The sequence below is a fragment of the Scleropages formosus genome, chromosome 4 (assembly GCF_900964775.1).
Source record: "Scleropages formosus chromosome 4, fSclFor1.1, whole genome shotgun sequence".
Classification (NCBI taxonomy): Eukaryota; Metazoa; Chordata; class Actinopteri; order Osteoglossiformes; family Osteoglossidae; genus Scleropages; species Scleropages formosus.
The window spans coordinates 13,204,263-13,229,091 of NC_041809.1; the positions used below are offsets into that span (position 1 = coordinate 13,204,263).

Sequence of the window (24,829 nt, forward strand, 5' to 3'; positions counted from 1 at the left end):
GAGGCAAAACACCGTGGATGGCGAGCTCAGGTGAGACCAGCGGAGGTAGGTGTTAGAGGATTTGTGGCTAAATCAGCTACATCATTGTTGGGGGAATTTGATACTAGAGGCCGCTCATTAAAGGCAGCGGTGAAGGAGCTGTCTGAGGCAGTGGAGAAGGCAAGTCAGTGATTATGACTGAAAAGAGAGCAGGGTAGTTAGGGCTGCAGGTTGGATGGAGGGGAGTAATGGTGGAAAATAAGTGGTAGGTGGGTAGTAATGGGAAGCAGCTGACAGTGATTAAGGAGGTGCGGCCTTTAATTAGGATAGTTTAAGTTGGTGAAGTGTTGTATTTGTAGTTTCTGCTGGGGGGTATGAAGGTGCAGTGTCTAGAAGGGATGCATGGAGCTATGGTTTAACTGATTGTTGAGTTAGTGGAGGTGCAGTATTTGGTGTGCTGGAGAAGATAACTAAGCTTCTCGGTCTCAGGTCATGGAGATGTCTGTTGGCTACGCTGGATGTTCTCTGTGGCTTCATGTTGGTTGGACTGGGAATTTGTGTAGAGCTGTTGATAAATACACATGGGGTATAATATCTTGTCCTGTGTATCTTGAATGAGTGCTTCTCCAACCTCACGGAAAACATTAAGCACATAAGACTTTTTCAGTCACTCACTCCCTGTATATTGTTACGATGCACGCTACCATGAGTTTGAGTGGGAAAATATGTTCATTGTAAATAGTTGAATTATGGGGAAAATGGAATTGTGTTTAACAGTTGTGGGGATTTATGGGGAAAATATGGGGGGTGACTGTATTTGCCAGTGGAAAAGGGAGACAGTTGCCGGGGGTGGCTTCGGAGGGGGGGTGCTAAGGAGGCTGTAGGTTCTTTTAAGGTCTAAGGTCGCTTCTCGGCCTTTGGCTACGATCAAAGTGTAGTACCAGTGATTTTAGCTGGATCAGAATGGAACCTAATACAGGACTGCGTGTGGCATGCCTGCAATTTTCTTGGGGTGAAACTCTGCTCCCTGGTAGGGTTTCATTTTATTTTGGGTAGCCTGTGGAGCCTAATGTGCAGGGTTTTTGGTGGCTGTCTGCTGTCCCCTCAGGGTGATATGGAGATTTTATTTCTAGTATTTTTATTATTTAGTCCAGCTCTCCTGCCGATGTTGACAGCTCCGAGGATTTTAAGAAACGATGACTCTCACAGTGAATACGTCAGTTCCAGGGATGCAGACCCCCTTGAACGCTCTTCTCTTCCAGTGGAGTAACTTGGAGGATGACGGCAATCTTCCCGAGCAGTTTGTTTTCGTTCGGGTGGTTGTCTAAGGACTCCTGACCTTCCACATTGAGGATGTGGTGTGTATCCAATGCAATGGACCGTTGTCATTCTTCGATCTCATGCTGCTGACCAAGGGGGAGTACTAGAAGACTTTGAGGACGTGTAGGGAGAGTGCTGAACGTGCCACCTTGCGCCCCTACTCCATGGAACCGCTGTGGAGGAACAACCGGAGAATCGTGATGGTCCACATCTTTGACCCCTTTGTGTAGCAGCAGCCATGGAAACTTTCCTGAAGGAGTTTGTTGACTTCATTGGAGGACACACGGACATGCGGGATGAGCTGGGCTTTTGGAATAGGCAAAGGCAAATTCAAGTATGTCTTTGCCCTGACCCTGAGGGGATGGAGGGTTTTGTCCATCCTCCTGTGTATTTTAACATTTGTGGTAGCACGGGTTACCTGTTTTATCAAGGACAGCCTCTCTCTTGTAGTTTGTGTTGAGGCCGGGGGCAAAGGAAGAAGAACTGTAAGGGCATGAGGTGCCAGTGATGTTTGGAGACCAGCCACCTGGCCAGGGACTGTGTAGGTCCCCACCACTGTTTCCATTGCAGAGGAGAAGGACATCTCTTCCATAGCTGCCCCCAATGTAGGCTACCCTGTGCTGGTGTGGTGCTGGGCAGTGCGGCATCAATGCAGGATGGCCCGAAGGCAGTACCATCGTCGACAGGAGCTGGGGGCCAGATGGGAGCGGTGGCAGAGACTGAGGTAAGGTATGGTTTTGCAGCAGCCAGTGTTAGCAGGTCCCAAATGGCGGGCACTACTGTAGTGCCTCTAGCCGGAGAGGATTTTCACTCTTCTGGTCAGGAGGACACGACGTTGAACTTTTCAGGGGTGACCAGGAGGAAGAGGAGACAAAGGAGGGAGGTTTGGCATGACACCGGTACTACACTGGGGGTACCTGTTCAGATGGGCACCCCACAAAAAGGCTGAGAAGATTACTCCTCAACAATAAGGTTTTATTGTTGTATTTAATTTTGGTTTTCTCTCTTTATAGTATGATTTTAATATTTCATAGTTATGGCAGATACTGAAAGTCACGAGTACTTTGTTGGAGTCCAGTGACTTCTTGGAGTGTGCAATTGTGCTTCTGAATGCATTATTTCTGGAGTTTTTGGGTTATTGGATGATGATGGAGACGAACTGAAGCAAAGTTGTCATGATTGGTATCTAATGTTTTAACTGGTGTTTAATGCTTGTTTTGTTGAGTTTTCATTGAACTTTGAATGATTTTGAGTTTATTGAGTTGTGTGTTGCTATTGTGGGTGTCTTATTTGAAATTTTTCAACTGGTTGTTTCTATTTTTTTTTTAAATTTTTAATTGGAGTTAATAAAGGAATTTAAAAAAAAGTGTAGGTTCTTGAGAAAAAAGTGTCCTTGGACCAAGAGCATTATTCCCCTGTCTGCCAGTGTTCAGATGAATGCTGCCTTCTTCCTTCTTTGCCCCATCGGAAGCCAGAGTGCTGCATGCTACAATATACATCTACAGTGCTGTGAAAAAGTATTTGCCTCCCTTCCTGATTTTTATTTTTTTGCATATTTGTCACAGTTAAATGATTGGGATCATCAAACAAATTTTAATATTACACAAAGATAACCCAAGTAAATACAAAATGAAGTTTTTAAATGATGATTTCATTTATTAAGTCAAAAAAGCTGTCCAAACCTACCTAGCTCTATGTGGAAAAAGTAATCCCCCCTTGTTAAATCATGAATGAACTGTGATTAACCACATTTTTTGGAAAGCTGTCTTAAATTTCACTTGCCACACCCAGGCCCGATTACTGCCAGACCTGTTGAATCAAGAAATCACTTAAACAGAACCTGTCTGACAAAGTGAAGCACGCTAAAAGATCTCAAAAAGCAACACATTATGCTGCGATCTAAAGAAATTCAAGAACAGATGAGAAACAAAGTAATTGACATGTATCAGTCTGGAAAGGGTGACAAAGCCATTTCTAAGGCTTTGGGACTCCAGCGAACCATGGTGAGAGCCATTATCCACAAATGGAGAAAACTTGGAACAGTGGTGAACCTTCCCAGGAGTGGCCGGCCTACTAAAATTACTGCAAGAGCACGACGACTCATCCAGGAGCTCATAAAAGAACCCAAAACAACATCTAAAGAACTGCAGGCCTCACTTGCCTCAGTTAAGGTCAGTGTTCGTGATTCAACCATAAGAAAGAGACTGGGCAAAAATGGCATCCATGGGAGAGTTCCAAGGTGAAAGCCACTGCTGACCAAAAAGAACACAAAGGCTCATCTCACATTTGCCAAAAAACATCTTGATTATCCCCAAGACTTTTGGACAAATATTCTGTGGACTGATGAGACAAAAGTTGAACTTTTTGGAAGGTGTACATCCCATTACATCTGGCGTAAAACTAACACAGCATTTCATAAAAAGAACATTATACCAACAGTCAAACATGGTGGTGGTAGTGTGATGGTCTGGGGCTGCTTTGCAGCTTCAGGACCTGGACAACTTGCCATAACTGATGGAACCATGAATTCTGCACTCTACCGGAAAATCCTGAAGGAGAATGTCCAGCCATCAGTTCGTGACCTCAAGCTCAAGTGCACTTGAGTTATGCAGCAGGACAATGATCCGAAACATACCAGCAAGTCCACCCCTGAATGGCTCAAAAAAAAAAAACAAAATTAAGGTTTTGGAGTGGCCTAGTCAAAGTCCGGACTTAAATCCTATTGAGATGCTGTGACATGACCTTAAACAGGCTGTTCATACTCAAAACCCTCCAATATGGCTGAATTAAAACAATTCTGCAAAGAAGAGTGGGCCGCCAAAATTCCTCCACAGCGATGTGAAAGACTCATTGCCAGTTATCGCAAAAGCTTGATTGCAGTTGTTGCCGCCGAGGGTGGCACAGCCAGTTATTAGGTTTAGGGGGCAATTACTTTTTCACATAGGGCCAGGTAGGTTTAGACAGCTTTTTTTCCCTTAATAAATGAAATCATCATTTAAAAACTGCATTTTGTATTTACTTGGGTTATCTTTGTGTAATATTAAAATTTGTTTCATGATCTCATGAACATGAATCATTTAACTGTGACAAATATGCAAAAAAAAAAGGAAGGGGGCAAATACTTTTTCACAGCACTGTATGAACTATTGTGATGTGTAATGAAGGGTTAAACAATGATAACATCTTTGCCAGTGAAATTTAGTGCTACAAAAAAAAAATAATGTAATTTAAAACTGCACCAAGATTGAAATGCACTGCATTGTGGGAAAGGGGTATCCATGTTCTCAGCCTTTGTCTTCTTCAAACCAGTCCATGCACACAAACATGGTTTTACTTCAAGTTTACTTGATGAAATCATTAAAAACAAAATACATGCACTAGGACCTGCACAAGAGAAATTTCAGCGAGTAGCTTGCCATCTACCAAACAGGTCCAGAAAGTGTGCTCTGTAGGGGTTCTGACACCATAATCATCAGCAGCAGTGATGGGGCCAAGAAGAGAAACAGCAACTATAAAACATCTTGAACCATCTTCTGTATTTATCTATAATGTAAAGAAGGGAAAGGTTAACAAAGTACAATGAAATAAAAAGAAAATTAATTGTTCTTCTGTCTGTTCCAATAAGACTTAAGAAACACTCAGATGTAGAATGATGAAGTTTTTCAGGCACATGCTCATGTTTTCTACATATGCAATTTAAAAAGCCCCCTGAACACATGTGTCATTCAGGAAAGTTTTGTGAACACTGGAGTCACTGATTTTTTATTTTCTAGGAACAAACCGAAAAAAGTGCACACACACACACACACACACACACACACACACACACACAGACATTGTCTGAAATTGCTTGCCCCAAGTGGGGTCGTGGCGAACTGGAGCCTAACCCGGCAACACAGGGCACAAGGCTGGAGGGGGAGGGGACCCGAAAAAGTAGAGTTTCTAAAAAGGAAAAGTATGTAACATTTTAAAGGGTTACACTACTTTTTATTCTGCTTTTTTCTCATAATTGTTAGTCACCATTGAGGGTGAAGTTGGGCTGGGGCTGGAACAAACTGGAATTTTTCCTCATGATTTTTACTCATAAAAATAATGGTACAAGTAATTTCATTGTTTGGTCTTTCAACATTCAGTCAGTTTTCAGGAATGAATTAGGAACAGTTAATCGCTACACGTGTTATATAAGAGCAGAATATTTATCACTGTGTCAGAATGTCGTACAGTACTGTACCTTGACTGCTGCTAAGTTGCTCTGTGAGCCCTTGACTACTGCCGTTATTCCATACAGCCTGGAATGCTGCTTAAAGGACACTGAGATGTTGTAGCTCTGGGAGATGTGCTGCACAGCCAGGGAGTTTGGGTCTGGCTGCACAATGGCTGGCAACTCAAACATCAGAACAAGGGGAATCAGCTCCTAAGGGACAGAATGGTCCAGATCAGCAAACAGATTTAGCTTCTTTGAATAGAAAAAAAACAAAAACCCTCAGTGTCTTATTCAGACTTGATATGAAAAGACCAGCTGTACCAGCATTCTGTAAGGAATCCTAAAACCTTTCATTGCAAAGGTACTAAATCAGAATAGCACAGAGGACTGGTTCAGTCTGTTTCTCATTTCACTACAATGCCAGACCGTAACCTGTTCTACTTCTCCTAAGGGTCTGCTAATAGTCAGAATAATACATGCAGCTGGAAGAAACACTGCATCTGACACAAAAATGAAGAGACAAGCATTGCAAAAACCTTAACCGGGGGGGACAGATACAAACGCTGGGTTCTGTGAGATAATCAAGTTAGACACAAGGCTATTTTTAGACTATCGACTCTAACAAACACATTCTTTTTGGCAACATGCCATGATTAAATAGCTTGAAAGTATCTTCAAGAAACTGCTGCCAAAAAAGAGTAAACAACATAAATTACTAAAGTGAAAAATATAGCCAATATGAATCTCATATGTTCTGGGGGCCTCCTTTAGATCAAAGCATTTGTTTAAAGAATAAAAATGAGAAGAATCATATGTTTTTTAAAAAGCTTAAAATGGAAAAGTTCAGTATCCCATTGCTTAAAAGTAAGTCTATTGTGGTGTCCGAAAAGGAAGGTATACCGTTCTTTGGAGGTTTCCCTGAAACAAAAGCACTGGAACACTTGAAGTGTGCAAACAAAGAGTTTATTAAGAATAGTAGCTCACGTCACAAACTCACTTCACACCACGGAACCTCATCTGCGTTCGCGCGAGAAAGCCCCCATTATATATAGTGCCCCCAATAACGGTTCCCGCTTCTTTTAGGAACTAACCAATAACAATTATCCTTTGTCAACTTACACCCTACAGGCCGGCAGGAACCTTTCTTTTACAAAACTCTCAAGGATTCGTTCTTGGTGTAAAACACCACAGCTCCTCCCCTGTAGCTTCCAATCTCTTACTACGCTTAAGAGAACAAAATATTTACAATCTTTATCAACCACCAACAGAACAATCAACACACAATTTTGTTTTTTTCTCTCTTGCTGTTGGTTACAGGTTGAAATTTCCATTATAACCATGGTTCCATTATTACTCTTTACAAATTCAACCTTTGGGGAGCACGCCTGCTACGAACAGGACGAGCTTTCACAAAAACACTTTCAGTGGGGAAGGACGGTGATGAGGATGATGCTGATGAGAGCGGCACTGCTTCAGGTGTTGACCGTGTCTCTGAATCAGTTGCAGCGCTTTCTGATATGACAATTTCACTGCCCCCCTTAACATCCATGTCAATCTCATCATAAACCCAGTTCCTTCCCTTGTCAGGAACATGACCATGTTCAACATTACCCCTGTCACACCTAGATTTACTACTCAGCATCTGATTCACATGTCTCTTTACACAGTTTCCATTCACATCAACCATGCAAGTGACTGGACTTAGCACTTTTGAAATGACACTATGCAACCATTTCTCCCCTCCCCTGTAATTTCTTACCAAAACGTGTTGCCCAACAGTAAAGGTCCTGACTCTACAGGGTTCCTCAGTTTTAGCAGGGCTCGCACAATTCAGAGCCTGTGAAAAGTGTGGCCTGATCAGAGACAATCGCGTACGAACTGATCTCTTGAGGAATAACTCTGCTGGTGTCTTGTGAGTAGCACTATGAGGCGTGTTGCTGTAATTATACAAAAAATTAGCAACACAGTGTTGAAGTGTTTTACCCCCAACCGCTCTATTCTTTGCAAGTGCTCTTTTTAAATTCTGCACCAACCGTTCAGCCAACCCATTTGAGGCAGGATGATACACAGGAGATTTAGTATGTTTGACCCCATTCAGCAGTAAGAATTGTTCAAATTCTCGGGACGTAAACTGGGGTCCATTATCAGTGACTACTTCCTGAGGAAGACCGTAAGCTGCAAATAAATGTATCAGGACTTGGATCGTGTTTGCTGAAGTAGTTGATTGCATAGGAACAATCTCAGGCCATCTAGCATAAGCATCCATTACTACCAAAAACAACTGCTGGTGATCCTCAGCAAAATCTAAGTGAATTCGCTCCCAGGGTCCCGATGACCATTTCCATGTATGTACAGGAACAGGAGCAGGCATGCTATGCTGTTGCTGACACACGTCACACTGACTAACTACATTTTCAATGTCCATATCAAGGGCAGGCCACCAAAAAAAACTTCTAGCCAACGATTTCATCTTTACCATACCCCAATGACTGTCATGAAGTTCTGCCAGTAATCTGTCATGCAATTTTTCAGGTATTACTACACGATACCCCCAAAGAAGACAACCATTTTCCACGGAAAGTTCAAATTTCTTTGAAAAGTATGGCTTTAGTACTTCTTCAGATATATGCTTTGGCCACCCACACATTACATGTTCCTTAACCCTTTTGAGCACAGGGTCAGCCTCCGTTTCTTGTGCTATTTCGTTCGCAGTGACAGGTAATTCTTCGAGATAAGACACCCTATACACTGGATTAGACCTAATGGCATTATCATCGTTCATGGGTAACCTCGACAAGGCATCAGCATTTCCATGCTGTTCTGATCTCTTGTACTGGATTTCATACTTGTATGCAGACAAGATCAAAGACCATCTTTGCATTCTAGCTGCAGCGAGAGTAGGTATCCCTGCTTTAGGACCTAGAATTTTCAGCAGGGGCTTATGATCTGTTACTAAGGTAAACTGTCTTCCAAACAGATAATCATGGAATTTCATTAATCCAAATACCAATCCTAAAGCCTCTTTTTCGATTTGCGAGTAGCTGCGCTCAGTTTTTGTCAGCATCCTTGAAGCAAATGCAATAGGCCTCTCACCACCATCACGCATTCTGTGGGAGAGTACTGCACCCACTCCTACAGGAGATGCATCACACGCTAAGACTAAAGGTAACTCAGCGTTGAAATGAATCAGAACTTGATGGGACATTAAATGTCTTTTTGCGTTCTCAAAAGCTGCCTGACATTTCTTTGACCATTCCCAGTTCACATCTTTATGCAACAACTCTGTCATGGGTTGTATGATGGTGGAAAGATTAGGAATGAACTTGCCATAATAATTTAACAATGCTAAGAAAGACCTGAGTTCTGTCACATTTGTGGGAACAGCAGCCCTTTCTATGGCATCAGTCTTTTCTTTCATGGGGTGAATACCCTCCATATCAATGACATGCCCTAAGTAGGATACGCTGCTTTGGAAAAAAGGGCATTTTTCTCATCTGACTCTGAGATTATATGCTTGCAATCTCTTTAAAACTCCTCCTAAAGCTGTCATGTGCTTTTCTGTATCACTTCCTGTGATCAAGATATCATCAAGATAACATATTACACCATCCATGCCCTGTAGTACTTGATCCATAATTTTCTGAAAAATGGCTGGAGCACTAGCAACCCCATAAGGTAGCCTATTATAGGTATACAACCCTTTTGGTGTATTTATGGTAAGGTATCTTTTGGAGCTTTCCTCTAGTGGTACTTGTTGATAAGCTTGAGACAAATCTAATTTAGTGAATCTCTGACCTCCTGACAACTTAGCAAACAAATCCTGTGTTCGAGGTAAAGGATACTGCTCTACTTCCAACCAAGGGTTAATAGTAACCTTGTAGTCTCCACATATCCTTACACTATTGTCCTTTTTGGGAATACACACAATGGGTGCTGCCCATTCACTGTAACTGACAGGAGAGATGACACCTTCTGCTTCTAGCTTACATAACTCCTGTTCAACGCTATCCCGCAAAGCATAGGGCACAGTGCGTGGCTTGCAAAATTTTGGCATCGCCTCTTTCACTACATGGAGTTCAGCACTGATTCCCTTAAGCATCCCTAAATTTGGTTGAAACACAGACGAATATCTGTCACACAACTGCTCCACGGTCTCACTAGTCACTTTGTTTATGCGTGACCAATCTAGATTCAGGTGACTAATCCAGTCTCTACCCATTAGAGAAGGCCCATTACCTTTTACAAACTATCAAGTCTAGCATGTGTGTTTGGTCCTTATTTTTCACCCTCACTGTGATTTTACCCTTAAGCTCTAAGGACTCTTTACTGTATGTTTTCAAAACACAGTTAGCTGGAGCTAGTTTCACCTTGTAAAATCTACGGTAGTACAATTTCTCTGAAATGACAGAAACAGCTGCCCCCGTATCTACCTCCATTTTCACTCGCACATTATTAATTCGGACATAAACACAGTAAGGCTTGTTTACTCTGTGCACATTCGTGTCAATAGCAAACAATTCTGTCCCTTGTATATCACGTTCTTTGGGACCATCACGGACTCGTGACTCCGTAGTAGTGCGGGCAAGTCCGGCTTCCTGTAGCTGGAGTGCGTGGTAATCTCCTCCTCCGTGTCCGCGCTCGGGTGCAATGCAATCAGATGCACAGAGTTCGTTGCTCCTCGCGGTTAGCGGCGATTTCGGATACATCGAAACGTGGTCCTGCAACGTGGCGGCATCCAGGTGCTTCGTCCACTTCAACATGGCTTGCTTGGCGTCATCTTGCCCTTCCGAACGCGTTCGGCAGGCTCGCGCAACATGTCCCCTTTTTCCACACACGTGGCAATTAACATCTTTGAACCTGCAAGCATCGGGCTTGTGCCCCTTACCGTTACATCTGTAGCACAGTTTTACAATGGCATCTTTTGCCTTCGTGGAACCCTTCTTTTCCACTAGTCCGTGTGTTTTAAAAGTCTTTTGGGAAAACTGTTGCGAACTCTTTAAAGTCACTTCAAACGCCAGCCCCATTTCTATTGCAAGTGCAAGGGGTACGTCTTTAGAATGTGCTGCATTTAACAGACGGTCTCTGAGCTCAGCACTTTTCACGCCACACACAAATCTATCGCGTAAAGCCTCATCTAAAAACTGTCCAAACTTGCATGTCGCTGACAATTTTCTCAAATTCGCAACGTACTCACTTATCGATTCGCCATCCAGTTGATTCCTGGAGTGAAACTTGCATCTCTCCGCGATGAAGTTTGTCCGGGGGACATAGTGGTTTTTCAGCAGCTCAATCAGCTCCGTGAAAGTCTTTTGCGCTGGTTTTAAGGGTGTGCATAAGTCCATTAGCAGACTATGAGTCCTTTTTCCCACAATCGTCAGAAATACCGCTTTTGTCTTTTCTTCGGTGTCTCCCGATCCATTTGCCGCAAAATACTGCTCGAGCCTTTCCAAATAAGCATCGAATTGTTCCTCACTTTCGTCGAAGTGGAAATCCTCGGGCTTCCCAAAAGCCATTTTCGACCAGCTCTGTCCGTCGTCACTCTTCCACACTACTAGTATCTCTGTCCCAGGCTTCACCGGAGTAACTCATAACTCTGTTTCTTTACGGTAAAACATCCCATCCTCGTTGCCAAAACTGTGGTGTCCGAAAAGGAAGGTACACCGTTCTTTGGAGGTTTCCCTGAAACAAAGCACTGGAACACCTGAAGTGTGCAAACAAAGAGTTTATTAAGAACAGTAGCTCGCGTCACAAACTCACTGCACACCGCGGAACCTCATCTGCGTTCGCGCGAAAAAGCCCCCGTTATATATACACACACATTTTCAGAACCACTTGTCCCATACGGGGTCGCAGGGAACCGGAGCCTACCCGGCAACATGGGGCGTAAGGCCAGAGGGGGAGGGGACACACCCAGGACGGGACGCCAGTCCGTCGCAAGGTACCCCAAGCGGGACTCGAACCCCAGACCCACCGGAGAGGAGGACTGTGGTCCAACCCACTGCACCACCACACCCCCCGGTCCCGTTATATATAGTGCCCCCAATAACGGTTCCTGCTTCTTTTAGGAACTAACCAATAATAATTATTCTTTGTCAACTTACACCCTACAGGCCAGCAGGAACCTTTCTTTTACAAAACTCTCAAGGATTCGTTCTTGGTGTAAAACACCACATCTGTAGCAAAGACATAAGAACAATATTGTTGTCTCTTTCTCTCTCAGGCTAAATTCATGTACTGACAAATTAACAAAAAACATCTGATCAACTTTACTGTCAAAAAGCTGCAAGTACAGAGTAAATGAGAAAGGGGCCATATACTTTTTTTATAGCAATATACAAATTGAACACATGGAACATAATCTGGAATGGCTCTACACAGCAGGTAAAAATTGGGGTTAAGAGGCTGATCTTTCCTAACACAATGGATGAGGGCCTTCAATAAGGAAAGACCACCATCACTCATTTTCTGATGAACATTTTAGTTAAAACTATCAAATACGGCCATTACTAAATTTATTCCAAGAAATGCTGTTTAAACAATGGCTTGGTCATGTACAAAACTGCAGTACTTTTTTGCTAAAAGCACTGAAGTGTGTTCCACTGGCAATGCAGATGCTGGGAAACAAAGGCCAATTGAACTTGTTTTTGTTGGTTCGATTTCAGAGGAAATATGTCAGGCATTATAATGACAGTGAAACATTAGGGTGGTCTGCTCAGTACCAGCTCACATGAGAGGAATGGCAACGTCCACTGAAACAGGGAAACGACATATCTACAAGCTCAGATTCATGAAACTTTTTCTCTGATCTACAGCATATGTTCCCCACCACATTGTCAACACCGAATTCACAGGGTCCATCTTGATCACAGGATTTGTTCATAGCCTGTCTTTTCACAAACAGCACTTACTAACAACAAAAGGCAGACAGCACCTACCTTCATTTACATAATCTTTTGTGTCATTATATAATCATTATGTTCTTAACTAATGCTTTTATCCAAAACAACTTACCAAACTTACTTTCACTGCTTATATCACTAGAGAAATTTTGGCTCTGTGGTACAACAGTACTGCCCTTTCTATAACCCTAATTTGAAAAATGTTGGGAGAGTATGGAAAATGCTAATAAAAACAGAAAGGAGTGATTTGTAAATGCACTTTGACTTGTATTCAAACAAAAATAGTATAAAGACAAGGTATTTATATAGCTGCTTTTCTCCAAAGCGACTTCCAACAAACTCTGTGTAGTATTATCAGCCCACACACCTTATTCAACCAAGGTGACTTACACTGCTAAATACACTACTTACAATGGGTCACTCATCCATCAGCAGAACACATTCTCTCTGTCACTCACACACTATGGGGGAACCTGAACAGCACGTCTTTGGACTGTGGGAGGAAACCCACGCAGACACGAGGAGAGCATGCAAAGTCCACACAGACCTAGTAAGGATCGAGCCCACATTCTCAGGCACTGTGAGACCGTGTTTCATGTTTTACCTAATCAGCTGCATTGTTTTTGAAGATATACATTTATTCTGAAATTGATGTTTTTGTCAGTCTTCAAATTATCAATATCAATATGTGACCAAGACATAGCCAGCCACTGTCACTGTCCTGCATTTGGGATGAGCATCTCTAATACTTTAACTATATTGGAGCTCTTAATGGTTTCTTGCGGAATAACAGATGGGCAACTGTACATTAAGATACATAATATCTCCGTTGTACAAAGACAGACATGTTAATCAGTTAATGAATGTTGTGGGGGTTCGATTTGTATGTTTACCCTTATTTTGGTTCTAGCAGCTTCCACACCTGCTGGTTGGCCTGCAATGGACACCTAGACAGAGAAAATAATTAATCATAGAGCCCCCGAAACCCACCTGTTATATTTTATGGACTCCATGTTCTAGATAAATTTATTTTGTTTTCATTCTTATTTCTCAATTGCCTTGTCCTCTACTTGTCTACAATTACACTTATTGTAGGTATAAATTTAATAAAAGCAGCTCCTCTAATATTATGCCAGCTAGTTCACAGCCCTATGAGTTGCACCTGAAGACGCATCTGCTTTCATTTATTTGCTTTCTGGAGAAACTCTCTGTAATCATAGTGATGACATTTTGACATGACACACAATGTCTCCCACCAAATTTAATCTGCAGTCGTGAAAATACTGAGCAAGTCCGTCTGGTAACAAAGATCTCACAATGCAAATCTTCTTGAGTTTCACTTAAGAAACAGCTAAAAACTTTTTTCATCCCAGTAAAATACAGTAAAATCATGTAATGCCTGTGTATCAATATACACAGAATAATGTTAAACACAACAAAAAATTTTACGAGGTTATTTAGTTTATGTTTGAACTCAAGGCACTGACGATGGCTCCTCAGCTGGAGTACATTTGAGCGGTTGTGGAGTGCTGCCCCAGAAGCAGACAAATGGAGGCAGGTTATTGAGCAGGTCCACAGGCAGGAAGAGGAGGTGAGGCATTCAAAGGTGGTCACATTAGTTAAGCAGGGTCAGTGGGTGAACTGGGAAGGCGTGGAGAAGAGGAAATTGTACAAGGTTGTTTAGTTTATGTTTGAACTCAAGGCACTGACAATGGCTCCTCAGCTGGAGTACATTTGCATTTTCTGCCTGTTCAGCATGTACTTGATACTCTAGAATACACACACACACACACACACACACACACACACATTTTCTGAATTGCTAGTCCCATACGGGGTCGTGGGGAACCGGAGCCTACCCGGCAACTCAGGGCGTAAGGCCGGAGGGGGAGGGGACACACCCAGGACGAGACGCCAGTCCGTCGCAAGGCACCCCAAGCAGGACTCGAACCCCAGACCCACTGGAGAGCAGGATCTGGTCCAACCCACTGCGCCACCACACCCCCCCCACAGAAAGAACACACTGAAGGGTGTGTGTTACCCCCGCGTGTGAAAGAAGCAACGCCTGAGGCACCGGCTATTGCAAGGTGGTCTCCCATCCAAGCACAAACCTGGCCCGAGCCAGCTTAACTTGCGAGAGCAGAGGGGATGGGGTTTGTTCAGTGCTATACAGCCACACGCTACTCTAGAATAATGACAGCAAAATAATGAAATGATGAGGGAGAGAACAAATTTTAATTAAAATGGAAAATGGGATGATGGGAGCAATGGCATGAACAGACCTGATTGCTTTTCTCAGCCTGGTTGCTACGGTTGGAGTCGGGGAAGTGTATGTGGCAGTCGGTGTCCTCCATGACCTTCTTGATGTTGTTGCCGCCTTTCCCGATAACGTGGGAGTGCTCAGTGTGGGAGACATCCATTTTCAGGGTCACTCGGTTGCTCTGCGGTAGAAGAAAGACACTCAGCTCATGCATATGCTACCTGTCTGATCTAGAGTGGTGAGAAACTGGTTCCATGAAAGATTCAGCAAAATGATAGCCTGTTCCAGAATAATACAGCTGTGATGTATAAAATAAAACCACTTGCAGTAATAAATATTGTAACATACTTGCAACAGTTTTCATCTGAACTCGAGAAACACGCACTGAATAAAAATAATGGTTAGAGCTGCTGCCCTGGTTCGAATACCACTCATGCTGCTGTACCCTTTGAGTAATGTAGTTATCTTAAATTACTCTGGTAAAAATTGCCCAGCTGTTTAAATCGGTAAATAATGTCATTTAACACTGTAAGTTGCTTTGGAGAAGAGTATCGGTTAAGTGGACAAATCAAAAAACAAATAAAAAATAAAAATAAAAGAAAAATTAACATTAAATATTAGTTATAATTGGGTTGACAGGGAATCCTATTTTTACATTTTAAGTCAATCTAATCTCCTATTTTAACATTTCAAGCCACCCTGGAGAAGACTGTCATCAATAAATGTAAAAATACACAGTGACTTCCTTCAAAAAAGCACACTCAGTTTTATTAGCTTGAGAACAACAAGGATTAATGGTATTTCCAATAAAATGAATTTTGGTAGCTTTGTGACACTCCCTGTCAGAGACGACAGAAAGTCTTAACAAGGATAATCCACCAGAGCCTTTTTGTCATGCCAAGTACCACTCTATGACCGGATGCCACACATAGCACGCACTCATGCTGACACACCGGAACCTATGCACCCTGTGGCAAGTGAAGAACCAAACTTGCAAGTGGAAGAGAGAGAGAGAGACACAATTTCCCCGAATACAGCTAACTTAATATGTTAGTCTATGTTCATAAGAAAGAAATTATTGTGCCTTTTCCTTCAAGATCAAGAAAGTTCTGTCCATCCAGTACAGGCAGGGCTACAGGTCATATTTGGTTCAATGTTTTATACATCTTCAGACATCTTCGCGGCTAACTGCTTAATATGTGGTTTGTTTTGCAGGATTCTTTATTTTCCACTGCAGCACTATAGATAAAAAAAAGAGTCCCATAGTACCCAAGTGATATCTGGAGGTGGCTGCTTCAGTGTGTGCCAGGTCTGAGGTGGAACTGAAGAGAGCAAAGAGTCCTTCTGATTCACAACAGAACAGCTTCTTTCCTTGGTTGTCACACTGCTGAACTGGTCAAAAATTGAAAAAATGGGTCTCTGACTTGAATGTCTAATTGCTTCCAGAAAGCATAGTGAATTTGTAGGCTATTTAAAATTTGTTGTCACAAGGAAAATTGACCTTTCAGATTTTCTTTTAATATAAATGTACAGTACCAGTCAAAAGTTGCATGTGGGCAATACTTGCTTGGGATGAACTGGAGAGAAGAGTGAAAACAAAGCAACTCACAAATCTCCTAAATCTTAGGGAACTGTAGCAGAAAAGCTAGGAAGACACAACAGCTTGATTCCTGCTCAAAACTGTTAATCACATACCTTATGAAAGAACTAACTTGGAGCAAGTGTACTCTTGGTATGAAACTTCTGCATCTGCTTAATTTTCAAAAGTGATTCCAGTATTTGTGTGTGAAATGTATTTTGCGCAAAGTTAAATTAGCGGAATTAAACATGAAGGAATGAATTCAATCTGGCACAAATTTAAAAATATCAAAAATTTATAAGCAACTACACAGGGTCCTTGTGTTATTGTCACAGTCAAGGACGGGAGGCAGGAGGTAGGTGGTTCGGACTCAAGTGCGGGTGAGGTCATCCCGGATCCAATCAAACACACAGAGGCAGACGAAATCGGTGGTCAGGGACAGGTCAATCGAGCTGCAAATGTGGTTTAGAGGGCAAGACAGTACTCAGAACAAGGGAAAGCAAACAGAGGTCGAAAGCCAGGTAAACACAAGACCAAGGAACACGATGCAAGGGATGAAACACTGAATTCGCAAGCAAGGACATTGCAAGATTCTGCAACATTGTGCTGGGACGGCGCTGTCTTCATGCCTGACTTTGACTACCATGAGGTGCAGCTGCTTGGCTTGTGGGTGTGACAGTTACAAAGAAACATTAAAATACCGCAACCTATTGCTTCAATGGGCAATAACATATTCAAGCAAAAAGGATGACAAACATATTCTAAAGCTCTAGATGTAGTGCATGAAGCTCAAAGAGTCATTGTTTTCTGAGAACATGGGTGTTTGTGGGAACGACCTGCATTTATGCAACTGAATGACTCGATAAATTAGAATGAAGTTGTTTGTGTTGCCAACAAGAGCAGCAAAAATTGAAAATTAATTTTCTATTTCACCATTGATTACCTTCCCTTAGATACTGTATCTCAAAGCAACGGCAGCAGGTATTGTAGTGATCAAAACTCCTCCCTTTGGACTTAAACAAGGCAGGTTCAAATCCTACCTTCTTCGCCAGTACCCTTAGCAAGGCACTTACCCTGATTTGCTTCAGTACAAATTAGTGTATAAATGGGTAAATCATTGGAAATGGCTTAACACTGTAAGTTTCTCTAAAGGAAAGAGTCAGCTACAAAAATTGGTGTAAATGTAAAGCAGTGAGTCTTCAGTCTTGGCACTGAAAGTGGTGCAGTCATCACTATCATGATGAGAAAACAGAAGCAGTGTGGTTGTGTAATGTGAGTTAGAGCTGAAAGGGCATCCTGCTGCACTGCAACATGGTCAAGGCCTGGGATGGGGTCTGCTCTGTTTCACTGCATGATGAGATTACTCCCACGCAACTACTTCCTAGTATGGCTGGGCTGGATGGGGGGGTACTTTGCGATTGCAGGATCCTTTCCTGTCCTGGAAGGCAAGGGCCATCTGGCTGCTCTTCAAACTCGCAGCTCTGCCAAACACTTTTGATACGTCCGATGGCAGGGCACACGCTCCTCAAGCCTGGAGCAAAAGCATTTCCTTCACCTTTTCTAGATGAGCCACTGCCGCTCTCTTTTAGGCCTGGAACTGGTTTCCAGTGTAAATTTCCGCTGCTCGCAGAGCCAAGATAGAATTGGGCAAAAAAAAGAAAAAATAAAATCTGACCAAAGTCAGGAAAAAAGCTGGCATGAGTTACAGTATGTCAGCTTCTGAATTGCTTCAGGATGCTGGAGAAGGTGCTCCAAGAAATACATTTCTCACTCACTTTTGTGTCGAGGACAGACATGATTTTTTCTTTGGCTTCCAACACGTTGTCCCTTTTTCCGGATACTTTGATATGAGGGTCTGCAAGGAAAAACAAGAGACACTTTTGCTTCTGACATTCAATTGTGTAATTTGGTGAACATTGCAAATGTCTTTGGAAACAAAAATATACATGTAACATATATAGACTGAAACCTTGTATAAAAACATTTTGGAAAAAGGAATTGTACAAATATGAAATATAAAATAAAATTACACACTCAGATTTCCAAAATACATCAGCATAAATTTAGCAGGATTTTTCCCACTACATTATCCAGTTGTTAACGGTATGCCATTATCCTCTTAACTGGACAATACTAATTCTCTTAAGTGCTGCTATTAATAGAAAGAAATCCTTTACATTCATTAATTTTACAGACACTTTTCTCCAAAGCAACATTCAATAATTATCTAGTATTTAGCTGACACCTATTAATCCAAGATTTAGAGTGTGAGGCACACTAAAGCAAACTTCCAACATTCGTTCACATGGGTATACAACATAGCAATGTAGCAAACACACTCATTCACACCAACATAGACACTAAGGGCAAATTATAGTCATCTTTTCACCTGAAACACACACCTTAGGACTGTGGTAGGAAAACAAGGCACCCAGAGGAAACCCAACAGACACAGGGAATTCATAACCCACATAAAGTGAGCAGGAATCAAATCCACATCCAACTACACAGCCCAGGCACTCTGAGGTGTCAGTTTTACCTGCTGTACCACTATCACACTACTTAGACTATAGTCTGGTATGGACCTGTCTAGGCCAGCACCCAACACTATACTTTTAATCTCAGCAATTATTTACAATATTTGCAGATTTATGACTCCAGAGCATCCTGGATGTTACATTATATTTATTTATTTAGCTGACACTTTTCTCCAAAGCAATTTACGATGTTGAGGTTACACTTATTTACACAGCTGGGTAATTTCACTGGAGCAATTTTAGAGTAAACACCTTGCTTAAAGGTACAACAGCCAGAGGTGGGGATCAAGCCTGCAACCTTTGGGTCCAAAGGTAACAGCTTGATCCACTATGCTAACAGCTACCCCTGTTCCATATGAAGCTCTATAAGGTTTGGTGTTAGGACCGGTTTCACTTTATTTGGTACTTTTAGAGAGGCTAATACAACTTTATATTACAAAAAAATGTGTTTTATTATACAAATGGCACACAAATCCCTTTATTAACTTGACCAAATGGCACTGCCTGTAGCTCCTATGGCCCCTTGAGAAGCATCTTCAAAAAAAAATGAATGAATAAAAGAAAAAAGAAAGATTATCTCTAACCTGTTTTATTTTATTTATTTTTTTTTTTAATCTCAGGGGGTGCAGTGGTGCAGCAGGTTTGGCTGGTCTATGGTTCGAGTACTGCCTGCGGTGCCTTTTGACAGTCTGGTGTCCTGCCCTGGGTGTATCCCCCCTCCAGCTCCATGTTGCCGGGTTAGGCTCCTGTTTGCCACGACCCCACTTGGGTCAAGTGGTTTCAGACAGGGTGTGTGTTTTTTATCTCTGTCTTTTAACAAGACAGGTCTTGGAGAGTAAAAATGCAGGTAAGTTCATTAGCTACATAAAGGTTAAAACTTTACCTCTGAAGAATAAGCTAGGAATTTAGTCATCATTTTAAGCGGAATGTGTCATTTAATACATTATGTAATCTCTACCCCCCCCCCGCCAGCCTTGCACCTCGTGTTGCTGGGTTAGGCTCTGGCTCTCCGCAACCCTGCTCGGGACAAACGATTTCAGACGATGTGTGTGTGAGTGAGTATGTGAGTGTGTGAGATGTGTATCATTGTGCTGCCACAAACTGGCACCCCATCCAGGATGTACCCTTCCTTAGCTGTGCATTCCATACATCCAGAAAAGGCTCTAGACCACTGTAACCCTAAACCCTCAGTTCTCTCCAAATTCAAGTCCTTGTCAGAAACTGAAATTTCTGATCTCCTGCTGTCACACAGAGCCACCACCTACTCCCTTGATCCAATCCCATTGACACTCCTACAGACCATCTCCCTGCAACTCTCCACCTTCACCTCCAGGATCATCAATCCCTTGCACTCCTCTGGCTGCTTCCTATCTGCCTTTAAAACTGCCCTCATTTCACCTCTGGTAAATAAACCCTCTCTGAATCCTGACTCAGTCCAGAACTACAGACCAGTCTCCCTCCTCACTTTTCTGTCAAAAACTCCAGAACGGGCAACCTGTAGCCAATTAGCTGCATTCCTCACCCAGAATGATGTCCCTGAGGAATATCAATCTGGATTCGAATCTGGACATTCCACTGAGACAGGGTTTCTGGCAGTGTCAGATACTCTCTAGTGTGCTATAGCAGCCTCCCTCTCTTCAGTCCTCATCCTCCTCTGCATTCAACACTGTCAACCATCGGATTCTACTCTCTTCACTTGGTCAGCTTCAAAAGAACAACACTAAAATGATTTGAGTCCTACCTATCAGACAGATCCTACCAAGTGATCTGGTAGGGCTCCCATTCATCTCCTCAGCCTCTCTCAACCAGTGTCCCACAAGGCTCAGAACTGGGCCCCCTACTCTTCTCAATCGATACCTCTTCTCTTGGCCCTATCATCGCCTCTCACGGATTCAAGTATCACTGCTACGCCGATGATACCAAGCTCTTCCTCTCATTTCCACCTGGAGGAACAGACATTTCCTTGAGTGTCGCTGGCTGCCTATTGGACATCTCTGCATGAATGTCTGATCACGACCTATAATTCAACCTCTCCAAAACAGAGATCCTTCACCTCCCAACTGGCCTGTATTCCTGTCATGAACTCGGACCTGCAGATACATTCTGCATAAAATGTGTAGGATCCGCCTTTATCTAACAATAGACTCTATGCAACTACTTGTCCAGGCAACAGTGACATCCCGCCTGGACCACTGCAACTCTTGCCTGTCTGGCCTTCCAGCTACTGCCATCAAACCTCTACAGCTGATACAGAACGCTGCTGCACGAGTTGTGTTTGATAGTCGAAGCATTCCCATGTGTCCGCTCTACTCATTTCTCTGCATTGGCTTCCTATAGCTGCCCGGATCAAATTCAAGACTCTGGTTATGGCCTACAAATTATAAATAGAACTGCTCCCAGATATCTACAAGACCTGATCATCCACTAGACTCAACCAGACTGCTATGCTCCTCCACCTCTATCCACTTGGTGGTCCCATGCACAAAAGGTCCAAAAGCAAAAGCACAAAGGTTTTCAGTTCTAGTTCTGATATGGTGGAATGACCTCCCCACTCACTCAGAACTGCTGAATTTCTCTCTACATTTATGAAGGGTCTAAAAACTCAACTCTTCCAGACTCACTTCTCCCATGATCTCTTAAGTACATGTTAATGTGTAAGTGTTCATGCGCTATAACTTTGAGATCATAACTGTTGAATAATGGATAGACTCTCATGCAGCTACTCAAAAACTGTGATTGGGAACTGTCGATTATTTAGACGGGGGGTGCGGTGGCGCAATGGGTTGGACCAGGTCCTGTTCTCCTGTGGGTCTGGGGTTCGAGTCCTGCTTGGGGTGCCTTGCGATGGACTGGCGTCCTGTCCTGGGTTTGTCCCTTCCCCCTCTGGCCTTACGCCCTGTGTTGCCGGGTAGGTTCCGGTTCCCCGTGACCCCGTATGGGACAAGCGGTTCAGAAAGTGTGTGTGTGTGTGTGAGTGTGAGTGATTATTTGGATGAACCTTTATGCAGCTACTTGTGTGATAAACATTGGTTCATATGGTGGAATGCAACAAATTAACTTTGCTTTATGAATCACATGTCTGTATCCAAATCTTTTGTTCTGCTAATGTAATGCACACATTGTATTTTCTATGAGATGTACGTTGCTTTGGAGAAAACACACACACACACACACACACACAATGTCTGAAACCGCTTGTCCCAAATGGGATCGCGGCAAACCAAAGCCTAACCCCTTTTTGGAGAATAGCGTCTGCTAAATCAATAAACATAAATGTACGTTTACATTTAAAGATTTACATTTATTCATTTAACAGACGCTTTTCTCCAAAACAACATACATCTCAGTGGGAGCGCAGTGGCGTGGTGGAGCAGCGGCACAGCAGACTTGGCCGAGTCCTGCTGTCTGGTGGGTCTGGGGTTTGAGTCCTGCTTGGAGTGCCTTGCGACAGACTGCCGTTCCATTCTGGGTGTGTCCCCTCCCTCTCCAGCCCTGTGCACTTTGTTTCCAGGTTAGGCTTTGGTTCGCCTCAGGACAAACGGCTTCAGCCTGTGTAAGTAATATTTATTTTTGTGTTTATTGTTATCAGAGTTCAAGTATTTGGGGAAAAAGCCCAAACTGAGCCAGCAAATTGTTGCTGTCATGCCCACGACCGTGTGCCCTGCTGCTGCACCTGTAACTGATCAAGGAGGCACAGGATAAAAGGGCGGTTCAAAGACTCCTGAGTGCGGAACCTCCATGAAAGCAACCACAGTGCCTCGCCTGAGTTCTTTACCCCGTATTATCCTTCTGCTCGGCTGCTTGACCCTTTACTGTTGTTTTCCTGTTTCTGATTCCTGACTGTCCCTCTAAACAATGTTTCCTGATCAACCGACCGGTGTGTGTCCCTGACTATTCTCCTACCTGCCCCTCTGGTTACTGCTGCTACTGCATCTAAGTTAGTTGGCTGGATTCCTGAGTTCCGCCATGACAGGAGGTTCCGCTTATATCATGGACTCAGTGGCGCTCAACCGACCTCGTCACACTATCGCAAAGCCACCTGAGGACACTCATCTTGCTACACCACAGAGGTATGACGGTGCGCCTGATGATTGCTAAGGTTTTCTTATGTAATGTGAGCTTGTGTTTGCCAGCTCGCCACAGTTTTACCAGTCAGACAATATTAAAATTGCCTACCTGCTTTCACTCTTGATGGGTGCTGTGCACCGCTGGGCAACAGCGGTCTGGAAGACACGCATCTCGTACACTTATGCCGCATTCAAAAAGCAGTTTAAGACTGTGTTTGATCACCCGCTCTCCACCCAGACTGCTGGCGATCCTCTCCTGAAGATTCGGCAGGGCAATCATTCGGTTGCCAAGCATTCTTGGGAGTTCCGGATCCTGACGGAACAAACTGGCTGGAGCTCTACCTCCATCCTGATGTGCTTCCGGAAGGGGCTTTACCCCTGGATTCAGGCAGAGCTTGCCTATTGTGGGGAGGATTGGACCTTACACTTGTGACTGGAGACCGCAATTACCATTGATAACCTGGCACGGGGGCATACCCCGTGATCATGGCTTGTCGCCCTGGTGCCCTACCCAGCGGTGGAAGCCCAGGAACCGATGTGACTCGGACAAGGCCGTCTGAACCCTGAGAAGAGACTGCACCGTTTCCAAAACAGGTTGTGACTCTACTGCGGCTCGCCCTGCCACTTCCGCGCCTCCAGCCTGGTGCGCCCTGCACAAAAAGCCTGCCCGGACTCCCAGGTCAGTGTGCCGCGCCAATCTGAATTACAGCTGACTGTACCAGTGGTCAGAAAACAGATAAGCACAGACACGTTGGTGAACTCAGGGGCTGTTTTATAGACATGGAGTTTGCAAAGGCTCATTGCGTTCCTGAATGAAAATGCAACGTAACATTACGGGTCAGTGTGTTGGACAGACAGCCACTGGGCACTGGAGTGGTGGAGACCTGTACTGCTGTGTTGCAGATGATGGTTGGGGCTTGTCATCAGGAAGAGGTTGTGTTTTTTTGCTTCTCCCATGTTGGGTCACCTCAGTTGAGAGCAGTTGAGAGAGTTGCACAGCCTGTGGCGGCTCCTCCCAAATACCAAGACCTCCGTGAAGTGTTTAGTAAGACCCGAGCAGTGGCTCTCCCCCAACACCGTCCCTGGGATTGTGCCATTGATCTTTGGCCGGGCACTTCTCCACCACATGGCCGGGTCTATCCCCTGTCTCTCCTGGAACCGAAAGCCATGAGAGACTACATTTCGGAGGCATTACAGGCGGGCATTATCCCGCCCTCCACATCTCCAGCCTCAGCGGAATTCTTTTTCATTGGGAAAAAGGACGGAGTCCTTCGTCCCTGTATAGATTATCGAGGTCTCAAAAATAGCTCCTCCAGAACAACCTGTTTGTGAAAGAGGAAAGGTGTCTATTCCACCAGTCACAGTTTTCCTTCCTCGGGTACATCCTAAGCAAGGAGGGGGTGGCGATGGACACAGAGAAGGTCTGGGCAGTGTTGAAGTGGCCACAACCGAACACAGTAAAGGCCCTTCAGTGGTTTCTGGGCTTTGCTTACTTTTATCATCACTTCATCCAGGGTTCCAGTTGCGTTGCTGCTCCCCTAACCATGCTCATTGAAGGTGAAAAGCCCCGTCTGGCCTGGACTGACCACGCTCAACACACCTTCCAGGAACTCAAGCACTAGTTCACGTCAGCACCTATCGTGTGCCACCCTGACCCCACTCTCCCCTTTATGGTGGAGGTGGACGCCTCAGTAATTGGAGTGGGGCAGTCCTATCCCAGAGGCAAGGGAGTCCACCCAAGGCTCCATCCCTGCAACTCTTTTTCATGTAAACTGTCTCTGGCTTACGATACAGGGAATCAAGAGCTGCTGGCAATCAAGCTGGCCTTGGAGGAGTGGCGGCACTAGCTGGAGGGGGCAGCGCATCCCTTCTTCGTTCTGGCTGACCACCACAACCTTGAGTATCTCTAGTCTGCGTGCTGGCTCAACCCCCGCCAGGCTAGGTGGCCACTGTTTTTCACCCAATTCCAGTTTACGGTGTCTTA

General features: G+C 43.8%; 1 protein-coding gene across 5 annotated transcripts in view; it reads right to left on the bottom strand.

Annotated features, from left to right (window-relative positions):
• The window catches only part of LOC108932836 (protein bicaudal C homolog 1-like), a 111,266-nt gene that overhangs the window by 25,922 nt on the left and 60,515 nt on the right, over positions 1 to 24,829 (bottom strand). For 3 of the 5 annotated variants that reach the window (XM_029250855.1, XM_029250853.1, XM_029250858.1), the window contains 4 exons: positions 18,017 to 18,096; positions 14,685 to 14,843; positions 13,296 to 13,349; positions 5,531 to 5,713 (listed from right to left, as the gene is read on the bottom strand). In XM_029250855.1, the coding sequence (XP_029106688.1) occupies positions 5,531 to 5,713; positions 13,296 to 13,349; positions 14,685 to 14,843; positions 18,017 to 18,096 (476 nt within the window). The remainder of the gene's footprint in view (positions 1 to 5,530; positions 5,714 to 13,295; positions 13,350 to 14,684; positions 14,844 to 18,016; positions 18,097 to 24,829) is intronic. The other 2 variants (XM_029250856.1, XM_029250857.1) reach the window with 2 other exon arrangements.